Source organism: Leishmania major, chromosome 26 (genome assembly GCF_000002725.2).
Source record: "Leishmania major strain Friedlin complete genome, chromosome 26".
Lineage (NCBI taxonomy): Eukaryota > Euglenozoa > Kinetoplastea > Trypanosomatida > Trypanosomatidae > Leishmania > Leishmania major.
In genome coordinates this window covers 980,300-996,335 of record NC_007267.2, presented here as the reverse complement: position 1 = coordinate 996,335, position 16,036 = coordinate 980,300, and the positions used below count along the sequence as shown (strand labels likewise).

At 62.6% G+C, this 16,036-nt stretch overlaps 6 protein-coding genes across 6 annotated transcripts; all 6 read right to left on the bottom strand.

Annotated features, from left to right (window-relative positions):
- Nucleotides 1-295: 295 nt before the first annotated feature.
- Nucleotides 296-961, bottom strand: LMJF_26_2450 (conserved hypothetical protein; the record flags this gene model as incomplete). The annotated part of the gene is made up of 1 exon (XM_001684200.1): nt 296-961. One exon carries the CDS (start codon nt 959-961, stop codon nt 296-298), a length of 666 nt encoding a protein of 221 aa, XP_001684252.1.
- A 697-nt stretch (nt 962-1,658) lies between these two features.
- On the bottom strand, nt 1,659-4,790 carry LMJF_26_2440 (putative protein kinase; the record flags this gene model as incomplete). The annotated part of the gene is made up of 1 exon (XM_001684199.1): nt 1,659-4,790. The coding sequence occupies one exon, from the start codon at nt 4,788-4,790 to the stop codon at nt 1,659-1,661; it is 3,132 nt and encodes a 1,043-aa protein (XP_001684251.1).
- A 2,251-nt stretch (nt 4,791-7,041) lies between these two features.
- On the bottom strand, nt 7,042-8,052 carry LMJF_26_2430 (putative metallopeptidase; the record flags this gene model as incomplete). Its single annotated transcript, XM_001684198.1, has 1 exon — nt 7,042-8,052. The coding sequence occupies one exon, from the start codon at nt 8,050-8,052 to the stop codon at nt 7,042-7,044; it is 1,011 nt and encodes a 336-aa protein (XP_001684250.1).
- Nucleotides 8,053-9,673: 1,621 nt separating this feature from the next.
- On the bottom strand, nt 9,674-11,608 carry LMJF_26_2420 (conserved hypothetical protein; the record flags this gene model as incomplete). Its single annotated transcript, XM_001684197.1, has 1 exon — nt 9,674-11,608. One exon carries the CDS (start codon nt 11,606-11,608, stop codon nt 9,674-9,676), a length of 1,935 nt encoding a protein of 644 aa, XP_001684249.1.
- Nucleotides 11,609-13,042: 1,434 nt separating this feature from the next.
- On the bottom strand, nt 13,043-14,368 carry LMJF_26_2410 (conserved hypothetical protein; the record flags this gene model as incomplete). Its single annotated transcript, XM_001684196.1, has 1 exon — nt 13,043-14,368. One exon carries the CDS (start codon nt 14,366-14,368, stop codon nt 13,043-13,045), a length of 1,326 nt encoding a protein of 441 aa, XP_001684248.1.
- A 768-nt stretch (nt 14,369-15,136) lies between these two features.
- On the bottom strand, nt 15,137-15,817 carry LMJF_26_2400 (putative peroxisomal membrane protein 4; the record flags this gene model as incomplete). Its single annotated transcript, XM_001684195.1, has 1 exon — nt 15,137-15,817. The coding sequence occupies one exon, from the start codon at nt 15,815-15,817 to the stop codon at nt 15,137-15,139; it is 681 nt and encodes a 226-aa protein (XP_001684247.1).
- Nucleotides 15,818-16,036: the final 219 nt, after the last annotated feature.

The window sequence follows — 16,036 nt, the reverse complement described above, 5'->3', positions numbered from 1 at the left end:
CGCACGGGCGGTTTTCCGCTGCAGTCCGTCTTGCGGCTGCTGCTGCACCTCTTCCCTGTTTCTCCCGCTTCAAAGCGACACATGCACCGCTACAAAGACACGCAAGCGCGCCCTCTCTCCATCTCCGCACTGGCGCAACGCCTTTGCGTTGCGGTGCTCAACGTGTTACGTGGCCTTCCATGCCGTGAAAGCACCCCGGCACCGGCAGACTATCGTCACCCCGCTCCACCTCATCTCATCCGATGCCTCCCTCACCAAAGCTACAGCTCGGTAAGAAACAAGAGGGCGAGGTTGGCTACACACAGCGCCTCGCCCTCGCCGGCTCTTCCTCGCCCACCTCAGCCGATCCCGCCCATTGCCGTTTAGGCGCTGCCTCTTGAGTACGGATCAGGTCTTGCAATCGTGCAAGGTTTTCCCTCTTCTGCTGCAGCTCCACCCTCGCATCCTTCGCTGCGGCAGCAGAGAGAACGCAGAGGGCCTTGAGCTGTCGGTAGCACAGCTCCGTCATCTTTGCTCGCCGGCCCTCCAGCGAGGCAGTGTCACCAAGGTCCGCCGCGCCGCTGTTGAGGATCTGCTGCAGTGCAGCGCGCCGCTCCTTCCGCTGTGCTCGACGGGTGTCCTCTTCCTCGGTCGATGTGGCCTCCATCGGAGCCGCCTCCGCGGTGGCAGAGCCTCCTTGGATGGACAGCTGATGTGTTGCCTCCGCCGGTGGCGTGTCTGTGGCTTTCCACACACAAATCTTTCTCGTCAAGTCCACAAAGGACATACCGTGGAAGGTGAGGGCGTTGCTGACGCTGTTCATGCTTTGAAAAACCACAATGAGCCGGCCATCGGCAGCGTCCCACGCCTCGATCGCGCCGCACCGCTTCAGCAGCATGTGCAGCAGGTCCTCTTGTGAGTCCTCTGGGCAATCCGTGATGTACACGGTGCGGTGCAGCTTGCCTACCAAGTCTAGTGGCATCTCTCTCCGTCTGCCTGCGACTGGGTACGTGAGGTGCTGTCCTAGCCACAGAACACAGCAGCAGACGGCGGCAGACACCCGAGCGCGTGACGCTGAGAGAGGAAGTACACATGAAGAGCACAAGGAGGCGTAGAGGGTGAAGAGGGCGAATGGTTGGAGGAGCGAACATGAGCCCGACCAGGCTGCACACGTCGCAGGCAGACGGTGCGGAAGGGGAGGTCTTCTCGGCGCACAGCACCACCATTCCACGTCAGGAGAAGACTGACACACCCGGCGGCAGCATCCGTCTCCGTTCGCAAAACGCCGCGTTGGGGGTGCGCGGCCCCCTCCCCCGCTGCATGTGGCGTAGCGCTTGTTTCTATGCGCGCCACGCTCGTTCGCTCTCTGTGCGCACGGTACGACGAGCAGGCAAGGGAAGACAGCGGACACGCAGCGGAGGCAGACGTGCAAGCGACGAAGCGCTGACCATGGCGACATGAAAGGATGACGTGCGTTTGAAAAAGCACACATGCCGGTGCTGCGGAGCCACACACCATTCAATCGCGGAGAGCGCCCTCGGCTGAATGGTGCGTGGCTCGGCAGGGACAGGAAGCAGCAGCAGGAGCGGGCGGTCAAGGGATGAAGGGGAGGAGGGGAACTTCGCATCATATGAGACGGTCGTCCATCAGTTGCAAGCAGGCTCCCCTTCACGCGCCATTCACCAGCTGTCCTCGTCGCTCAATGTTTCAAAGGCGAGTCGCAGCGAGCACTCCGGCCTCTTGTTGAGCCTGTTCGTTCCTGACCTCGGTCTCCTCGAGCGTGATGATGTGACTGCTGCCTTGGGGGCACCAGATGCGCCTCTCACGCTTGTTAAAGTGATGGTCGAGGAGGCCAGTCGGCCGGTCAGCGGCAACCGCTGTGCCTGCAGCGCGCCGCTGGCTGCCATGGACGATGCAACGCGGCCAGTCATCTGCCGCAGAGGCGCGTCTGCGGCACGGGTGTGAAAGCTTGCTTGAGGAACCGCCGCGCACATGAAGGACGACGACGTCGACGAGACCGTCAAGGATGATAGAGACACCTCTGCGTCCTCGGTGGCCCACTCCGTGCGCGCACTACACGATGGGCGCGGCGTCAAGCTGCTAACGGTCACGGAGCAGTCCCCTCGAGTGTCCTCGCTGCGCCTTCTCTCACCGCTACGCGCCGTGCTCACTGCGCCATATGTTGCCGGGGTCTCCTGCTGCTCGTGCTGCTGGCCGTGGCGGGCGTGATGCTGCTGGGAGAAAAGATAGATAGGATTGTGAGTGTTGCAGCTCTTAAAGCTGGCGCTGAGCACACTCTCAGCCGCAGCGCTGTCAGTGAACGCACCTCCGGTAGGCTGAGCTGCCCCCGACGCGAGCGTAGTCGGCGTTCGTGTCGTGGAGAGCACGCTGGCCGACATGTCGCTGAGGGTCGTCGTCGGGCTGAGGTGGCTGGCGTTTCCAGGAGACCTGAGCCTTGTGTCGCTCGGCCGGCGGCCCGAACTCGTATCCGCTTCCTCGTTGCTCAGGGCGCCAAAGAGCGAGGAAGCCGACAGAGTCGCCGAGGGCGGCAGCGCAGTGCCCTGCCAGGGGTGTGTTAGAGGCGCGAAGGACATCAAGGGGCCAGGAGAGCTGGTGGACGACAGAGACGCCGCTGGAGCGACCGCATCCGCTGTGTGCCATGCCGCGCCATGTGCATGCCTTGTTGCTCCGGTCACGCGCCGGGCAGTGGAAAAGGGGGTGACGGTCGGCGATGTCGAAGTCGCGGCGAGAGAGTTAACCGATGGGTTTCCACCCCGCCACGCGTACGGGATGTTGTCCCTCGGCGCCGGAGAGACTAGAGCAGCGTCCGCGCAGCTGATGGCAGTGTTTGTGCCTGCCTTCATGGCAGCCGTCCCGCGACTGTGGCCTCCGTCGCTGCCGCAGTTAGCCTCTGTGTTGGCCAGCACTGCAGCGAGCGAGAACGTGCTCGACAAGTCACGACTGACAGGCAGCGCCACCGCATCCATGCGCGACTCCTCAGCAACGGCTACGCTCGCCGGCACCGCCTGGGCAGCCGACCTGGCAGGTTTTGTGCTGCCGCTTGCTGCCGTGTCCTGCATGGCGCTCGCCACAGCAGGCGTGGTGGCGGCGGCCTTAACACTCAAAAACGGGTGCGCCAGTGCCGTTGCAGCGCTGCTGCGCGCTGCCTCATCGACGCATAAAAGTGACCGCACAAACGACATGCCGGTGTGCGACAGCGCATGCGGCGAACGGCAGGCGGCACCGCTGCAAATGAGCCGCTTCATCGCCGCCGCGGAAACGTGGTCGAAGGGGTGGTGACCGCAGATCATCTCGAACACAAGGATACCGAGCGCCCACATGTCAGACTTGCACGACCATCCGCGGCCGCAAATGACCTCCGGTGCCGCGTACTCCAGCGACCGCCCTCCATCATCGGAGCTGCCGAGTTCGCCGAGCCAGCGAGCGCGCCCGTCGGCCAGCTGCACGGCGGAGGCGAAGTCGCCGAGTTTGGCGGTCGTTCCCGCCTCACTGCGGCGCAGCAGCACGTTGCGCATCGTCACAGCGCGGTGCACAACGCGTTGCTCGTGCAAGTGCCGCAGTGCCAGCGCCACGTGGTACGCAATGACCTGGGCCTGCGCCTCAGGCAGGCGTTGGTGCGGCTGGCGAAGGAGGTGACTGGCGAGGTCACCAGCGTCCGCGTACTCCAGCGCAGCGTAACAGCGTCGCGCATCCGTGAAGAACGCGTAGAGCCTTACAATGTGCGGGCAGTGCCGTCGTGCCGCTGCCTGTAGTCGCATCGCACGCTCGACCGTATTCGTTCCACCTTCGTGGCGCTGGGCGTAGTCGTCGTTGAAAACCTTGAGCGCCACGACGACTTTGCTGTGCTTTTCCCGCGCAAGGAACGTCTTGCCGGAGTGCCCGTGCCCGATGCGGCGCCCGATATCAAAGAACGATAGCGACCACCGCCTCGCAGTAGCGGCTGGCGACAGGGAGCGCCGCGGCGGGGTGCTGGAGTCTCTCTCCACAAGCAGTGGCGAGGCGCGCCAGACCAGTGTGCACTTGGCGCTGGTCCCCGGAGCGGATGGCGAAGGAAAAATGAGCGGATCAGGCAGAGGAGCAGCAGCCTCACCATCAGCATCAACGCTGGTGCGGTGCAGGTGCGGACTCGACGGCGGCACGCCCGTGATGGGAGAGTCGGTGAGGTCGTCGTCATCCCCCTTCTCCACCCCCACGTCAGCACCCGGCCCATCGAATTCGCTGGCAACGTACGGCCAAGGTGACGGGAACGCGCCACCGTATTGGCAACTGCGCGGCGCAGCCTCACCCCACGAACGCGTGAGGCCGGTGCTGCGCCTCACGTCGCCCGTCCGCGTCATCTCGACTGCCTCCCTCGTGCTCGTGTCTTTCCCAGCCCCTCCGTGGACGGCGCCGTGCCCGCCATCGCTCATGACGGCGTCATCGCTGTCCTCCTCCATCAGTGACGCACGGAAAAACTGAGAAAACCGCAGATGGGCCGCCGCGTCCAGCGAAACCGGCGCCGCTTCCAACAGCGCAGCTGCTGCACCGCCGCCTTCGCTCATGCGCGGATCGGCGGCAACGGCCTCTGTCGGCCGCACGAGAGCGACAGACCGTGAGACGGCCCACGCCTGCTTGGCGTTTCCGGCCCCAGCAAGCCACTCCTGCGCCTCTTGCACCTCCGCGTAGCAGAGGGCTTGAAGCAGCTCCACAGCGATCTGATCTGCCGCTGCGATCTGCGAGGACGGTCTCGCAGACACTGACGCCTTCACAGGGTGGACAGAAGAAGATGTGGGCGTCTTTAGGGCCACCATCGGCACGTGGAAGTGCACGTGCTGCTGCTGCACCTGCTCCTTTGCAGCACCTTCTTCCTCCCCCTGGAGCTGACACTGTCGAATGCGCTCAGAAGGCACTGCGAGCGGCCACGCCGCCGGTGTTGGAGGCTGTACGTCTGGAGAGTGTGCAGTTGAGGATGGAGTGGACGGTGACCCAGAGCCGTGGTGTGCTAGGCTACTGGAGAAGGAGGCGAGCTGTGGATCTGCGTCGGGAGGGGAGGAGCAACACCCGCGCGTCAACGACCGCTCGTTTTCCAGTGATGCCCCGCTGTGAGTCGCGCAGGCAGATGTTGGAGAGAGGCAGGTGGCAGCGCCGCCGCCAGACGTCCTCGTCAGCCCGCCGCTGCTGCCGCTGACACCTCGACGGCGCGTGGCCCTGCCGGTGCTACTGCTGCGCCCACTGCTGCAGCTGGGACGGGTCGAGCCGGTGCCGCGTCTATGGACTCCTGCCACGCATGCGGTGTGCAAATCCCCAATGTTGCCGTCGTGTCCCGGTAGCAAGCGCGAGTCCAGTGATGGGCCCGGGCTGGACTCGGTAGGGCCTGAGCTGAGCTTGGCAGAGGAGGAGGTACTGGGCGCAGCACGGCCGCTCCCAAAAAAAGACCTGGCTTGCCGCAGGGCCTCGTGCGCCGACGTCAGCGTCGCCGTGGATGTAGTCGATGAATCTGTGGCGGTGAGTGACAGAGCTGACAGCGCCGAAGAGGCTGCCCTCTCCGCAGCTGCTGTAGCGGAGTCCATCCACCAGCCACCCCTTCCGTACACTCCCCACCCCCACTACTGCGATAACCCCTCCTCTCTGTGCGTCTGAGCGCACGACGAGTGGCAAGGGCGCGTGCGTACACGATTCAGTGCGCGGAACACCAGATACCGACGCCGCGGACTGGCACAGCGGGCGCAAACTGATAAAGGCCGCTACAACCGCCTTGTGGAGAGAAAAAGGAGGCACAAGACGGCGCCGGGTATGGTTAGCTGACAACGTATGAATCTATGCTTGTGTGTGCGTGTGCGTGTGCGTGCGCGCGCGTGCAATTATCTCCTGTCCTCGCTAGGGCGAGATCAGAGAGAGAGAGAGAGAGAGAGAGAGCGACAGATAGAAAAGATCAGAGCAGAGCAGAGAGAGCTCATCAACTTGAGGGGTTCCCTCCCCCACTTTCTGGCCTGTTATAGGCAGCTTTACCAGCGGTGTTGGGCGTCGAGAGGCAGGAGGAAAGTCGGCTTCAGCACCCCTCCCCCTACAGCGCTGCTGCTTATCCTTTGGATGGCTTCTACGCACGTGCAAGCAACCCCCCTACCCCCTTACCCTTCCCTTACCCAGCGTGCCGAACCCCGGTGGCGGGCACGATGGGGGGTGGGGCACGGGGCGGGGTTGACTTGAACTCAGAGATAAGGTAGTAAAACCAGTTGGCATCCTCCTCAAAGCAAGGAAAGCGAGAGAGCTACCGTGCCCCACAAGCACGTATACGCCCGTATGTCGTTGCGGGCGGGGGCCGTCCGGAAAGGAATACCTGCGCCCCACCCCGCTCCCCCGCCCTCTCCCCTTACGAGAGGGCAAGAGACTCTTTCGCGTCCTCAAGGCGAAGGGAAAGAGCGGACAGATCCGAGAGCACAGCACAAGGCCCTGTAAGGGAGAGATGGAAGTGGATGTGCGCGCGTGTGCAGTGGCGTCCGCGGTGATGGCAGCTCGACACATCTTTTGTACGCGGACTGTGGCCAGGTGTCCGTGTGTGTGTGTATGTGTGTGTATGTGTGTGTATGTGTGTGTGTGTGTGTGTGTGCACGTTGTCTTCGGGCATCCTGTGCAACCGGCGAGAGAACCACACAGAGGCGAGAAGTGCACGGAAGCGGCCGTGCTGCTCCGTTCACGGAAGACAAGAGGGAAGGGCAGCAGGAGGCACCCATGGCGGCCACTCCTGCTGCGCCGACGCAAACTATATGCACTGCAGGGAGCGCACCAGCGAGGAAAAAGCTCGACCGACTTCTGCACAATAGACCGAGAATCAGCACGCGCGCAGACGAGTTCGACCACGTGCGTGTTACCGTGAGGGCTTGTCCTGTCCACCATGGTGCCCGTTCGCACACCCCCATCCTACTGGATGCCGAAGTGCACAAGCAACGACGAGGAGGAGAGGCCGGCGGGTCTACACAGACCCGTAGAGGAGCAGTGAGACTCTCAGCTCCGCCTTCCATCCCCGATGCCTGTCGCAGCAGCACACACCCATACACGTGTCTGTCAATGCTGAGGCTGTGGCGCGGCTCCTGCGGTCGCGGCCAACGCCGCCTCCAGGCGCGCCACCTCGGCGCGCAAGAGGGGCAGCGAGCAGTGCACCAGCTCCTTGCGTGTCGGCTCTGCAACAAGGCGGTCGATCTGAAACAGCTGCACTTCCGCCAGCCCTCGCGCCGCTCGCGAGGTGGCCGCGTCGTGCGCGCTTTCCCGCACTGTTGCGGCGACCGCGTCGCGCACCTCCTGCTGCAAGACCTGCAGCAGCCTTGGTGTGGTGTCCGGCAGCGCACCGATAGGGTCAAGGGAGGCAAACAGCGCAGACTGGGGAACGATACGCATGGGCACCTCCACATGCTCGTTGCCCAGCCCCGCCTGGAAGCAGTGAAGGGCGCAGTGACCGCAAGTGATGTTCGCCTCTGTGTTGAAGACGCTCGCGATGAGGCCGACCCAGCCGCTCTCCATGTACTGTTGAAACCTCCCCTGCGTGCATAGGTCCACAGGCGACGGCACAGCTGGAATCCTCGGATGGCTGTGATACCATCCCACCACGTAGGTGCGCACTCCTGTGTCAGTCGTCATGCGATCTGCCGCTTCGGTAGCTGACGCGACGGACTCGGCCGACATCTCCACTCGATCGCTGCGCTGCACATTACGCTCCCCGACGTGCGTGCCCCAAATGTAGGCCACCTTTTCACGCTTGGCCGCCGAGGCGGAAAGTGGCACAGGTGCGGCGCCAGCGATGCTGACGGCGGTGCCGCTGCCACGGCTGCGGACGCCATTGACGGCGCCATCCGCCGGACTCGCGGGGAAGCCGGCGTCGCGGCTGCCGTCTATGTGCAGCTCTGTGAAGGGCTGTACCTCAATGCGGCCCAGCAGCAGCCCCATGACCTCCTCCTCCTCTGTCGTGAAGGCGTGCCGCAGACAGCTCTGGACCACCTGGTCGCTGATCCGCACCTCCGACAGCGGCTCCCTACTCTCGCGGAGCTTGGCGGACGTGTTGGGCATGTCGGCGACGTTCATGAGGAGTGGAGCACCCACTAGTTCCGATGCGGGAGGGGGGGGGGGGGGCAAAAAAAAAAAATGCACCCTCGTGGAAGACTCGCGCCAGCGTGTCGGGCTGTGTTCAGGGGCACTGGTATGCGACTGTGGCAGTCTTGATGAGCTGCTCTGCCCTCCTCCCGGTGCCATTCGATGCACCACCCTTGAATGGGACCTCGTCTACCCGCCGCCGATTGGGGAGCAGGTTAGAGAATGTGTGTAGAAAGCCGTGGACAGGTGGGGGGCAGAAGAGGGGGGAGAGCTGGTCGAGGACGGAGCCACCGCTCAGACGGGTGCCGCAGAGCGCCGCCAGCAAGAGGGCAAGGAGAGCAGCAGGCGGAGGAGAAGAGGAAGTGCACGCTCACAGAATGCAGCTCAGCTCGGAGCGCGAGAAAGACAGCGGCGTTGCACGCAAGCGCTCCCTCCTCGACTCGCACGCGCATGCGCACGCATGTCCGACTCGAGCTTTCGCTCCGCCTCGGTGCAGCCAGCGAGCACCTCTGGAGAAGGTCGGATAAGAGAGGGAGGAGGAGGAGGAGGAGATCGGGCGCACCGTTCATGGGCCGCTCAGGTGACTCTCCTAACGGAAGTGCAGCGGGGCATCGCTGCGCTCGCGCGTTGGCCCATGGCGTGTCGTGGGAGAGAGTTGATAACGAGGGTTGCTCAGCTACGCTCCAGTGCGCAATCTACAAAGGACAGAGTAGTGAAGGAAGGGGGGAACGTCAAGAAACAAGACGCCTCCGGGGATGGGGAGGGCGCCCCCTCCCCTCCCCCAGCACCAACAAGGCAACACACCGAGACACAGGCGTACAGGGGACACTTCTAGTACAGGACATAGTAGGGAGAGAGAGGCGGGGGAAGGCAAGCAGTGGGGAGAGGGAGAGAGCCGAAGACCGCGCCGCCGGCACCGCGTCTCCCACGGGCCCCACCATCACACCCTTCGATAGACCAACACGGACAGGAAAGGAGCATCTACAACCACGCACCTGAAGAGAGGAGTAGACAGAAACGCAAAGACACACGTGCACACCTGGAACGCGGCGAGCCGACAACGAAAGCAACGCGGCAGCCCGCCGAGCGGGAGCGCGGAGACACGCGCAAGCGACGGGCAGCAAACACCGCACCGCTGGGCGCCGGCACGCACCAACACAGAGACAGACAGCGTGCACAAGACACATCGCATCGGCAAGGGCTCGGTGACGCGAGCGCGCTCCACCGGCTTGGGGGATGAGCGGTGATGGGGGCTATGGTGCTCGCCCCCTCCCGCACGCCAAGGCACAACGAGGAGGAGAGGGGCGAAGTAAGAAGAAGACGTAGCCGATGCCTCTGGCGCTGTCATCATGGTTGCTCTCGCCTCCCCACTTCCCTCCCTCGCGAGGTGCAACCCAGAGATAGCGATGTTGGTGAGAGCGGAAACCACAGGAGGCGCATGCGCTGCACTCGCACCGGCTACAAACCCCCTCCAACCTCCCAACACACAAACACACAAGTGCATGCACCCACTCGGGTCGGCATGCCCTCTGTGACGCCATGAGTAATTCTTCTCTCTTTCGATGACGCTTCCGCCTCGTTGTCCGTAACCGCGTTCTGTGGCATACACCCTCTACAACGGTGGTTGCTCCGTCACCGTGCGGAACAGCGACACCACAGCCGCCTGCGGCAGCTCGCTAATCAGCTCCCACGCCTGTGAGTCGTTGCGGATCATCGCGCTGAAGTTACGCGCCACGTAGCTGATGGCACGCTCGCGTAGCTCCGGTATTTGATGCTTCACGGAGTAGATGAGGAGGCGCAGGGCGTTTGTGTTGTTAAACGCCTCATCCGCCTCGCGCTTCAGCTGGCCGTCCATGATGAGCACCTGCTGCATCTTGAAGATGATGGCAATGTCCTCGGCCGAGAAGTCGCGCGCGGTGTCAAGGTGGCGACGGTACATCCCCATCAACAACTTCTGCCAGCTACGCAGGGAAAAGTCGAACTCGTTGGTGGTGAACGGCGGAAGCGGTCCCGGGCTACGTGGGTTCATCGCTTGCGAGAACAGCACACAGCGGCAGGCGAGAATGTAGCGGTGGGCGTGCACCGCGTACTGCTGCGGCCCCACCACCCACTCGTAGTCACTGTACTCCCCCGACTCCGCCAGCCACGCAAGCTGCTTCCCCAGCGTGTTTTTCATGGGTGGGATCAGCGCATTCGGCACCGTCTCCTTGCTGTAAAGAATTAGCGAAAGACGACGGAAGAGGTGGCCAGGAATCTCTTCGAACTGCCGGTCCTGGATGAGAATATCGTAGTTGTCCAGCAGCACGTGCAGGTAGAGAGAGGTGAGTACCTCGTCCGCAGCGTTGTAGCGCGTCAGCACAATGGGTAGAATGTTCTCCGGCGTCAGGAGCGGGCGAACGTAGCGGATGCAGACCGCGCCGAGGTCGTAGAACTCGCACGCCGCCGCAAGTAGATACAAGTCAAGCAGCGACTCTGGCGGTAAAACGCCCGACTCAGGATACTCTTCCGTGTACACGTACCGCAGGAAGGTTGTAAAGACGTCTAGGGGGACGGCGATGGCGACGATGCAGCCGACCTGCAACGGCAGCATCTGCTCGGGAAGCAGCGGCTGCATGCGCGCGCCAATCACGCAGCGGTGGGCCTTGACGCGGACGCCCTGGACGTCGAAGCTCATGTCGCACAGGATCTCCAAGTGCGCAAAGGGATACGCAAGCGGTGCGCGCACGACGGCGCTCCCAGCTCCTCGGCCACCGCCATCGCCGCCGATGGTGGAGGCGCTGTCTAAGGTCATCATCTGGCCACCGTTCGGATCGCTGTAGAAGCCGCGACGCACCGCTGCCCCAGCACTCGCGCCAGGCCGGTCCACACTGCCCTCCATCGGGACGAGTGCGCTGGTGCCGACTCGGCCAGGCGAGTACGACATCCTACCGCTCCGTCCCAGCGGAGTGCCTCCGCCACGCCTGCCGACCGGCCGCACGCTAGGGCCTCGGCTTGGCAATATCTGTCCGCCATTCGTTCCCGCAACGCCGGCGCCAACGACGCTGCGGGTCGGGGTGACGGAGCGGGTTGCGCTGCGCACCGGCGGTGCACGCCCGTTGCCGCTGCCGTTGTCCACCTGCAGCACCGCCTCGAAATCAACGCAGCGGGTGCCCGTCTCCTGCACCATGTACACGAACCCACTCTCCGGGCGCAGCAGTTGCTCGATCGCGATGAACTGGTGAAGTCCCCAGGCACTTCCGGCCTTCTTGAAGGTGCAGTTGAACGTCTTGCTGCGCGACTGCAGCGGGTCACGCATGCAGACGGCCGTGAGCTTGAAGTGGACAGAGACAGCACCCGGCGTGCAGCTCTGAAGATGCAGCGCCAGGAAGCGCTGGGCCTCGGCGGATCGCTCTTGAATGTGGAAGCGCCAGAACCAGCCACCAACGTTGAACTCAGCGCTGTAGTGCGACCCCTCGTAAGGCAGCTCGCGAATCACGCTCACCGGCACGCGGTAGCGATAGCGTGCGCTGTGCTCCGAGAAGAGCTCCACGGCCTCCACCGATTCCATTTTAGACTCTAGGAAAAATTCCGGGTACGAGGAGAGCTGCGGCGGAGCCGGTGTGCACCGCGTCTGCGGGGAAAGAGCCGGCAAAACAACAAAATGAGAGACGGCGCACGAGGTGAAGGGAGGGTTCAATGCAAGGAGGGCCACGTCAGCCGGCCTTTGTTACTTTCCCTAGGCGTGGCAGAGACCCCCTCTCAAAGGGAGGCGAGGAGAGGACAAAAACTCTGTTTACAAGTACAGTGAGCGTGCCGCTATAAGCTGTGAAGAGGGCTGACAGCGAGAGCGACCACGTTGGTGTGTGTGTGCGTTGATATCAAGGAAGAGAATGCGTGGCGAAGGACGAAAAAAGGGGGTGCGCGTGGCCCTTGACGCAATGCTGATCTCGCCTAGAAGTCTGGCCGTGGTGATGCGGCGTGAAGGGCAAAGGCCGCCGCCGCAGACTGCAGAGGAGAAGTAAAGGATAGGGAGAGAGAGAGACATGCACGCGGAAACAGCGTACAAGCGCAAGTGCCATCGTCCAGCAGTGGACGCGAGGCTAAGGAGAGAGAGTACAGCGCCAGAGAATGCTGAGAAGCGCGGCGCAGTCGGTATGCAGCACCTGTCGTCGCGACCGCGTCGACGTCCCTCCCCCATCCCAGTGCGTGCAGAGGAAGGGATGGGAAACGCGTCCGCATGCACGCGTACAGGCGCGAGCCGAAAAAAGCAGCACGCAATTCGTGTACGAAACCATGCGCTTGTGCCATGCGCTGCATGAGTGTGCGAGCGCAAACTGAAGCCTTCGCGCATCCACGTGCTCGCCCATGTCGCGGTAGCGGGTCCGCTTCCCCCGTGCCTGTGTCCTCTGCTCTGCATTTGAGTTGGGAAAGCGATTTGATGGTCCCTGACGTGCACAAACCTGCACAGGCGCTGAGCGAGCTCAGCGAAGCGGTGGAAGGAGAAAAGACGTCGGCCGGCTGCTTCGCGGCTCCGTGACATGCGCCGCGGTGCCTCCTTGGGCGTGACGCCTGGAAGCACGACCGTGTCTCGCCCGCACAACACGACAGAAGAGCTGCGGAGGACGGAAGATAGATAGATATAGATATAGATATAGATATAGATATAGACAGCGTCACCACCCGAAACGACTCTATAACCCGATGCCCGGCGCGAGGGCGGATGAAGACCGAGGCGCTGAGGGGCTCTCTGAGAGGCGGAGGGCCCCGGCAAGGTACAGTGAGTATGCGCACACGGCATGAAAGCCGAGAGACCGGAAGATAGAAAAACTGCCGTGCTGTTGGGGGTCGCACCAGTGCCCGCCCCTCTCCCTGCCCCTCCCCCCACCACCACCACCACCGCCACCACACACGCTCCCTCTCCACCTCTCAAAGCCTCCCCATTCCTCCGCTCGCACCCACCTGAACACTCGCATCACCATCCCGCTTGCAGCGTGGCTCACCTCTACGGACTGTCCTCAGGGAACAGTACATCCGCGTGCTCCTCGATCACGGCCTTGGTCAACTCTAAGCGCTCCAGCAGCTTCACGTACGTGCCCTTCTGCGACTTCACGTCGATCCACTCCTGCAGCTCCTCCACACGGCTCTTGTAGTCCGCCTGCCCACCCGAGGTGTCAAAGAGCGGGAAGGTCAGCACCGTCGTCGTGAGTGACGACTGCAGCTCCGCCTTCAAAGCGTCCAAGTGGGGACGCACGCACTCCTCGCGCACCGTGTAGTCGCTCAGGTGCGTGCACACGATGTCGTGCGCCTCATGCGCCTTGAGAAGTTGCTCGCACGTCGTCGCAAGCAGCTTCGCCTCCGGCACATCTTTGCCCTGTGCAAGGGTGCTCTGCGCGGACACAAGAAGACGCCGAAGCCTCGGAGACATAACTTGGATCCACTCAGCACACTGCCTCTCTAGCGAACTACTCCCGTGCTCTCGGGCGCTGGCAGCCTGAAGCTTGCCGTAGGTCTCGAGCGTCAGCATGACCCACTCTCGGTTCACCTCCCGAAGAGCGTCTTGCACCTGCACGTTGCTCATGAGAGCCTCGCTCTGCTCCATCAGCACGAGAAAGTTGCTGTCCATCACCGGCACGTTCGCGTAGAAGGAGTTGTTGAACTCGATGAGGTCCCCCAGCGTCGTCAACGCCGCCAGTGTATTGTGCTGCTTGCGGCACCACTCCCGCAGCTGCTGCTGACTATCCATGAAGTCCTTCACGAACTCCTCGCTCGAAGAGCTGCGGCGGTAGCGCTCACGGCCGACAAGCGTGCGAGCCTGCAGCTGCAGGCGGCACACCTCATCCAACGCGTCGTAGAGGGGCCGAGTCGGGGGCAGTGTGTTTCTGTTCGCCGATTCTCGCTCGAGCCTTTTCAAGCTCCGCACCGACGACTCGGCGGCCGCGAAGAACGTCGTCCAGGTGTCGAGCCAGTGGGAGACGGTGGTTAGTTCGACCAGCTTGAAGTCTTCAGCAGGGTACGACAGCAGAAAGGAAAGGATCTCCTTGCGCATGCAAAACTCCTTCAGGAGCGCCGTCCATGACACATAGTAATCCTCTCGCTCCACCGCAGAGATGGTGGGCGCCGAGGCGGTCTCGCGACGCAGCTCCTCGAGCTCACCTCGCAGCTGTTCTGCTTCCCGCCTCGCCGCCGTGGCGCGCTCCTCAGCCTTTGTTTTCGTGCCCAGCTGTTGCTCCACCATGAGGATCTGCTCCAAGACGAGGGTTTCGTAGTTTTCCTTGTTGGGGTGGTGAAACACCAACTTTTGCAGGCGCTGCACTTCTGAGAGGGACATGGGCGAGTGTGGGCGAAGGTAGTGGGACGGACGACGACGTGAGGCGAGGGGCAACGGCAAAGAGGCAGCCGCACGCGAGAACGGGTGAGACGAGACGGTGAAGAAGAGCTGAGCGCTCAACGTACAAAAACAAACGAAAAGGTGAGCTTGCTCAGCAGCAGCGCGCACATGCGACGCACGCCGGTGTGCGCGCGTGTTTAGACGAGGGGGGCGAGAAATGATGCTGTGAGTCGTGGAGTGCAAACGTGTGGGTAACACGTGGAGCCGTAGAGACGATGGAAAGTATAAGACAGAGGAAGGACGAGATGGCGAAGCAGCGCACGGAGGTGAGACACAGCAAGGGCATTCAAGAATCAAAAAGTTCAGATTGGTCACCAAGGAAAGATTGTGGGCGTTGGAGGAAGCGGGGTCCGCGTGCGTGCACTGAAGCACACATGCGCCTGTGCGCCTGAGGGCGGAGGAGGGGGTTTGCATGAGCGAACCTGCGAAAACAAGCCATCAAGCAGGCATGCGCAGGGACTCTGTGAAAACGCTATTCGACTCCGCTCCGCTCGACTCCTACCCTCTCAACACGCTATCGTGGCACCCCACCCCCTCCAGCTTCGCTCCGTATAACGTCTGCGGATTCTTCGAGGAAGCCGGATGGTGCACCCTCCCTCCATTTCTCTCTCGCAGTTCTTACAAGCCGCACGGCCACAAAGTATCCACAAGCACATTTACATCCCACCACCACCACCACCACCACCACCACCACCACCCCAACGGTCACTACGGGGTCTGAACGGAGTTCACCACAACGAGGTCGTACCAGCTGCTAAACTTTCCGCTGTCTTTGAAGATGTACTGCAGGGACTGCGCCATGGATGACTGCAGTTTGTCTGGCGAGTACATGAAGAACATGATGGACAGGCACCACAAGCAGCCCATGTACAGCCGGTACGTCACCGGCGGAATAGACGCGGCGCACTTGGAGGTAAGCAGGTGGTAGAGAGCGCACACGATTCGAGCCAGCATGTACATCATCATCTGGATGTGGACACCGTTGCTCGGGTCACCCCAGAACAGAGCGCCGATCAAGAACCCTGCCAAGGCGTTGTGCCATGCGTGCGTCGTGCCTTGCAGTTTACGCAGGAGGCCGCGTACAACGGCGAAGGTAACCGAGCTGTATCCGAGGCCCAACGCGTGTGTCTTTGTGACATTGAAGATCTTGGCGGGCATCGAGCTGTACGGCGACTTGCTCCAGACCAGGTTCAGCACGAGGGCGTGTGGGGCACGGACACGCGTGCCGTAAACGAGACCGTTGCGAAACCCCTTGAGTGCGGTGAAGAAGACGTCGAAGTCGCCGGAGGCGATCATGTGGTTGATGCGCTCCAAGACGGCGCCGTGGGGGCCGGAGAAGGTCGGCACAGTGTGGCACCTCGGCGCGGCTTTAGGAGCAGCAATGGACATGGCAGCAGTCGCAAGAAGCCTCAGCAGCAGCAGGCGGGGAGTGGTGGGGAGAGCGCCACAACGAATAAGGCAGCGCTCGTCTACGCAGCAATGGGATGCTTCAGGGTACAGAGAGAGAAGGCGATTCGGTGGACGCGGTGTTAGGGAGCACGCAACGGAGAGCGGCACAGACAGCGATAAGCACCTGCGGCGTGCTTAGCGGCCTTCATCCATCACGAG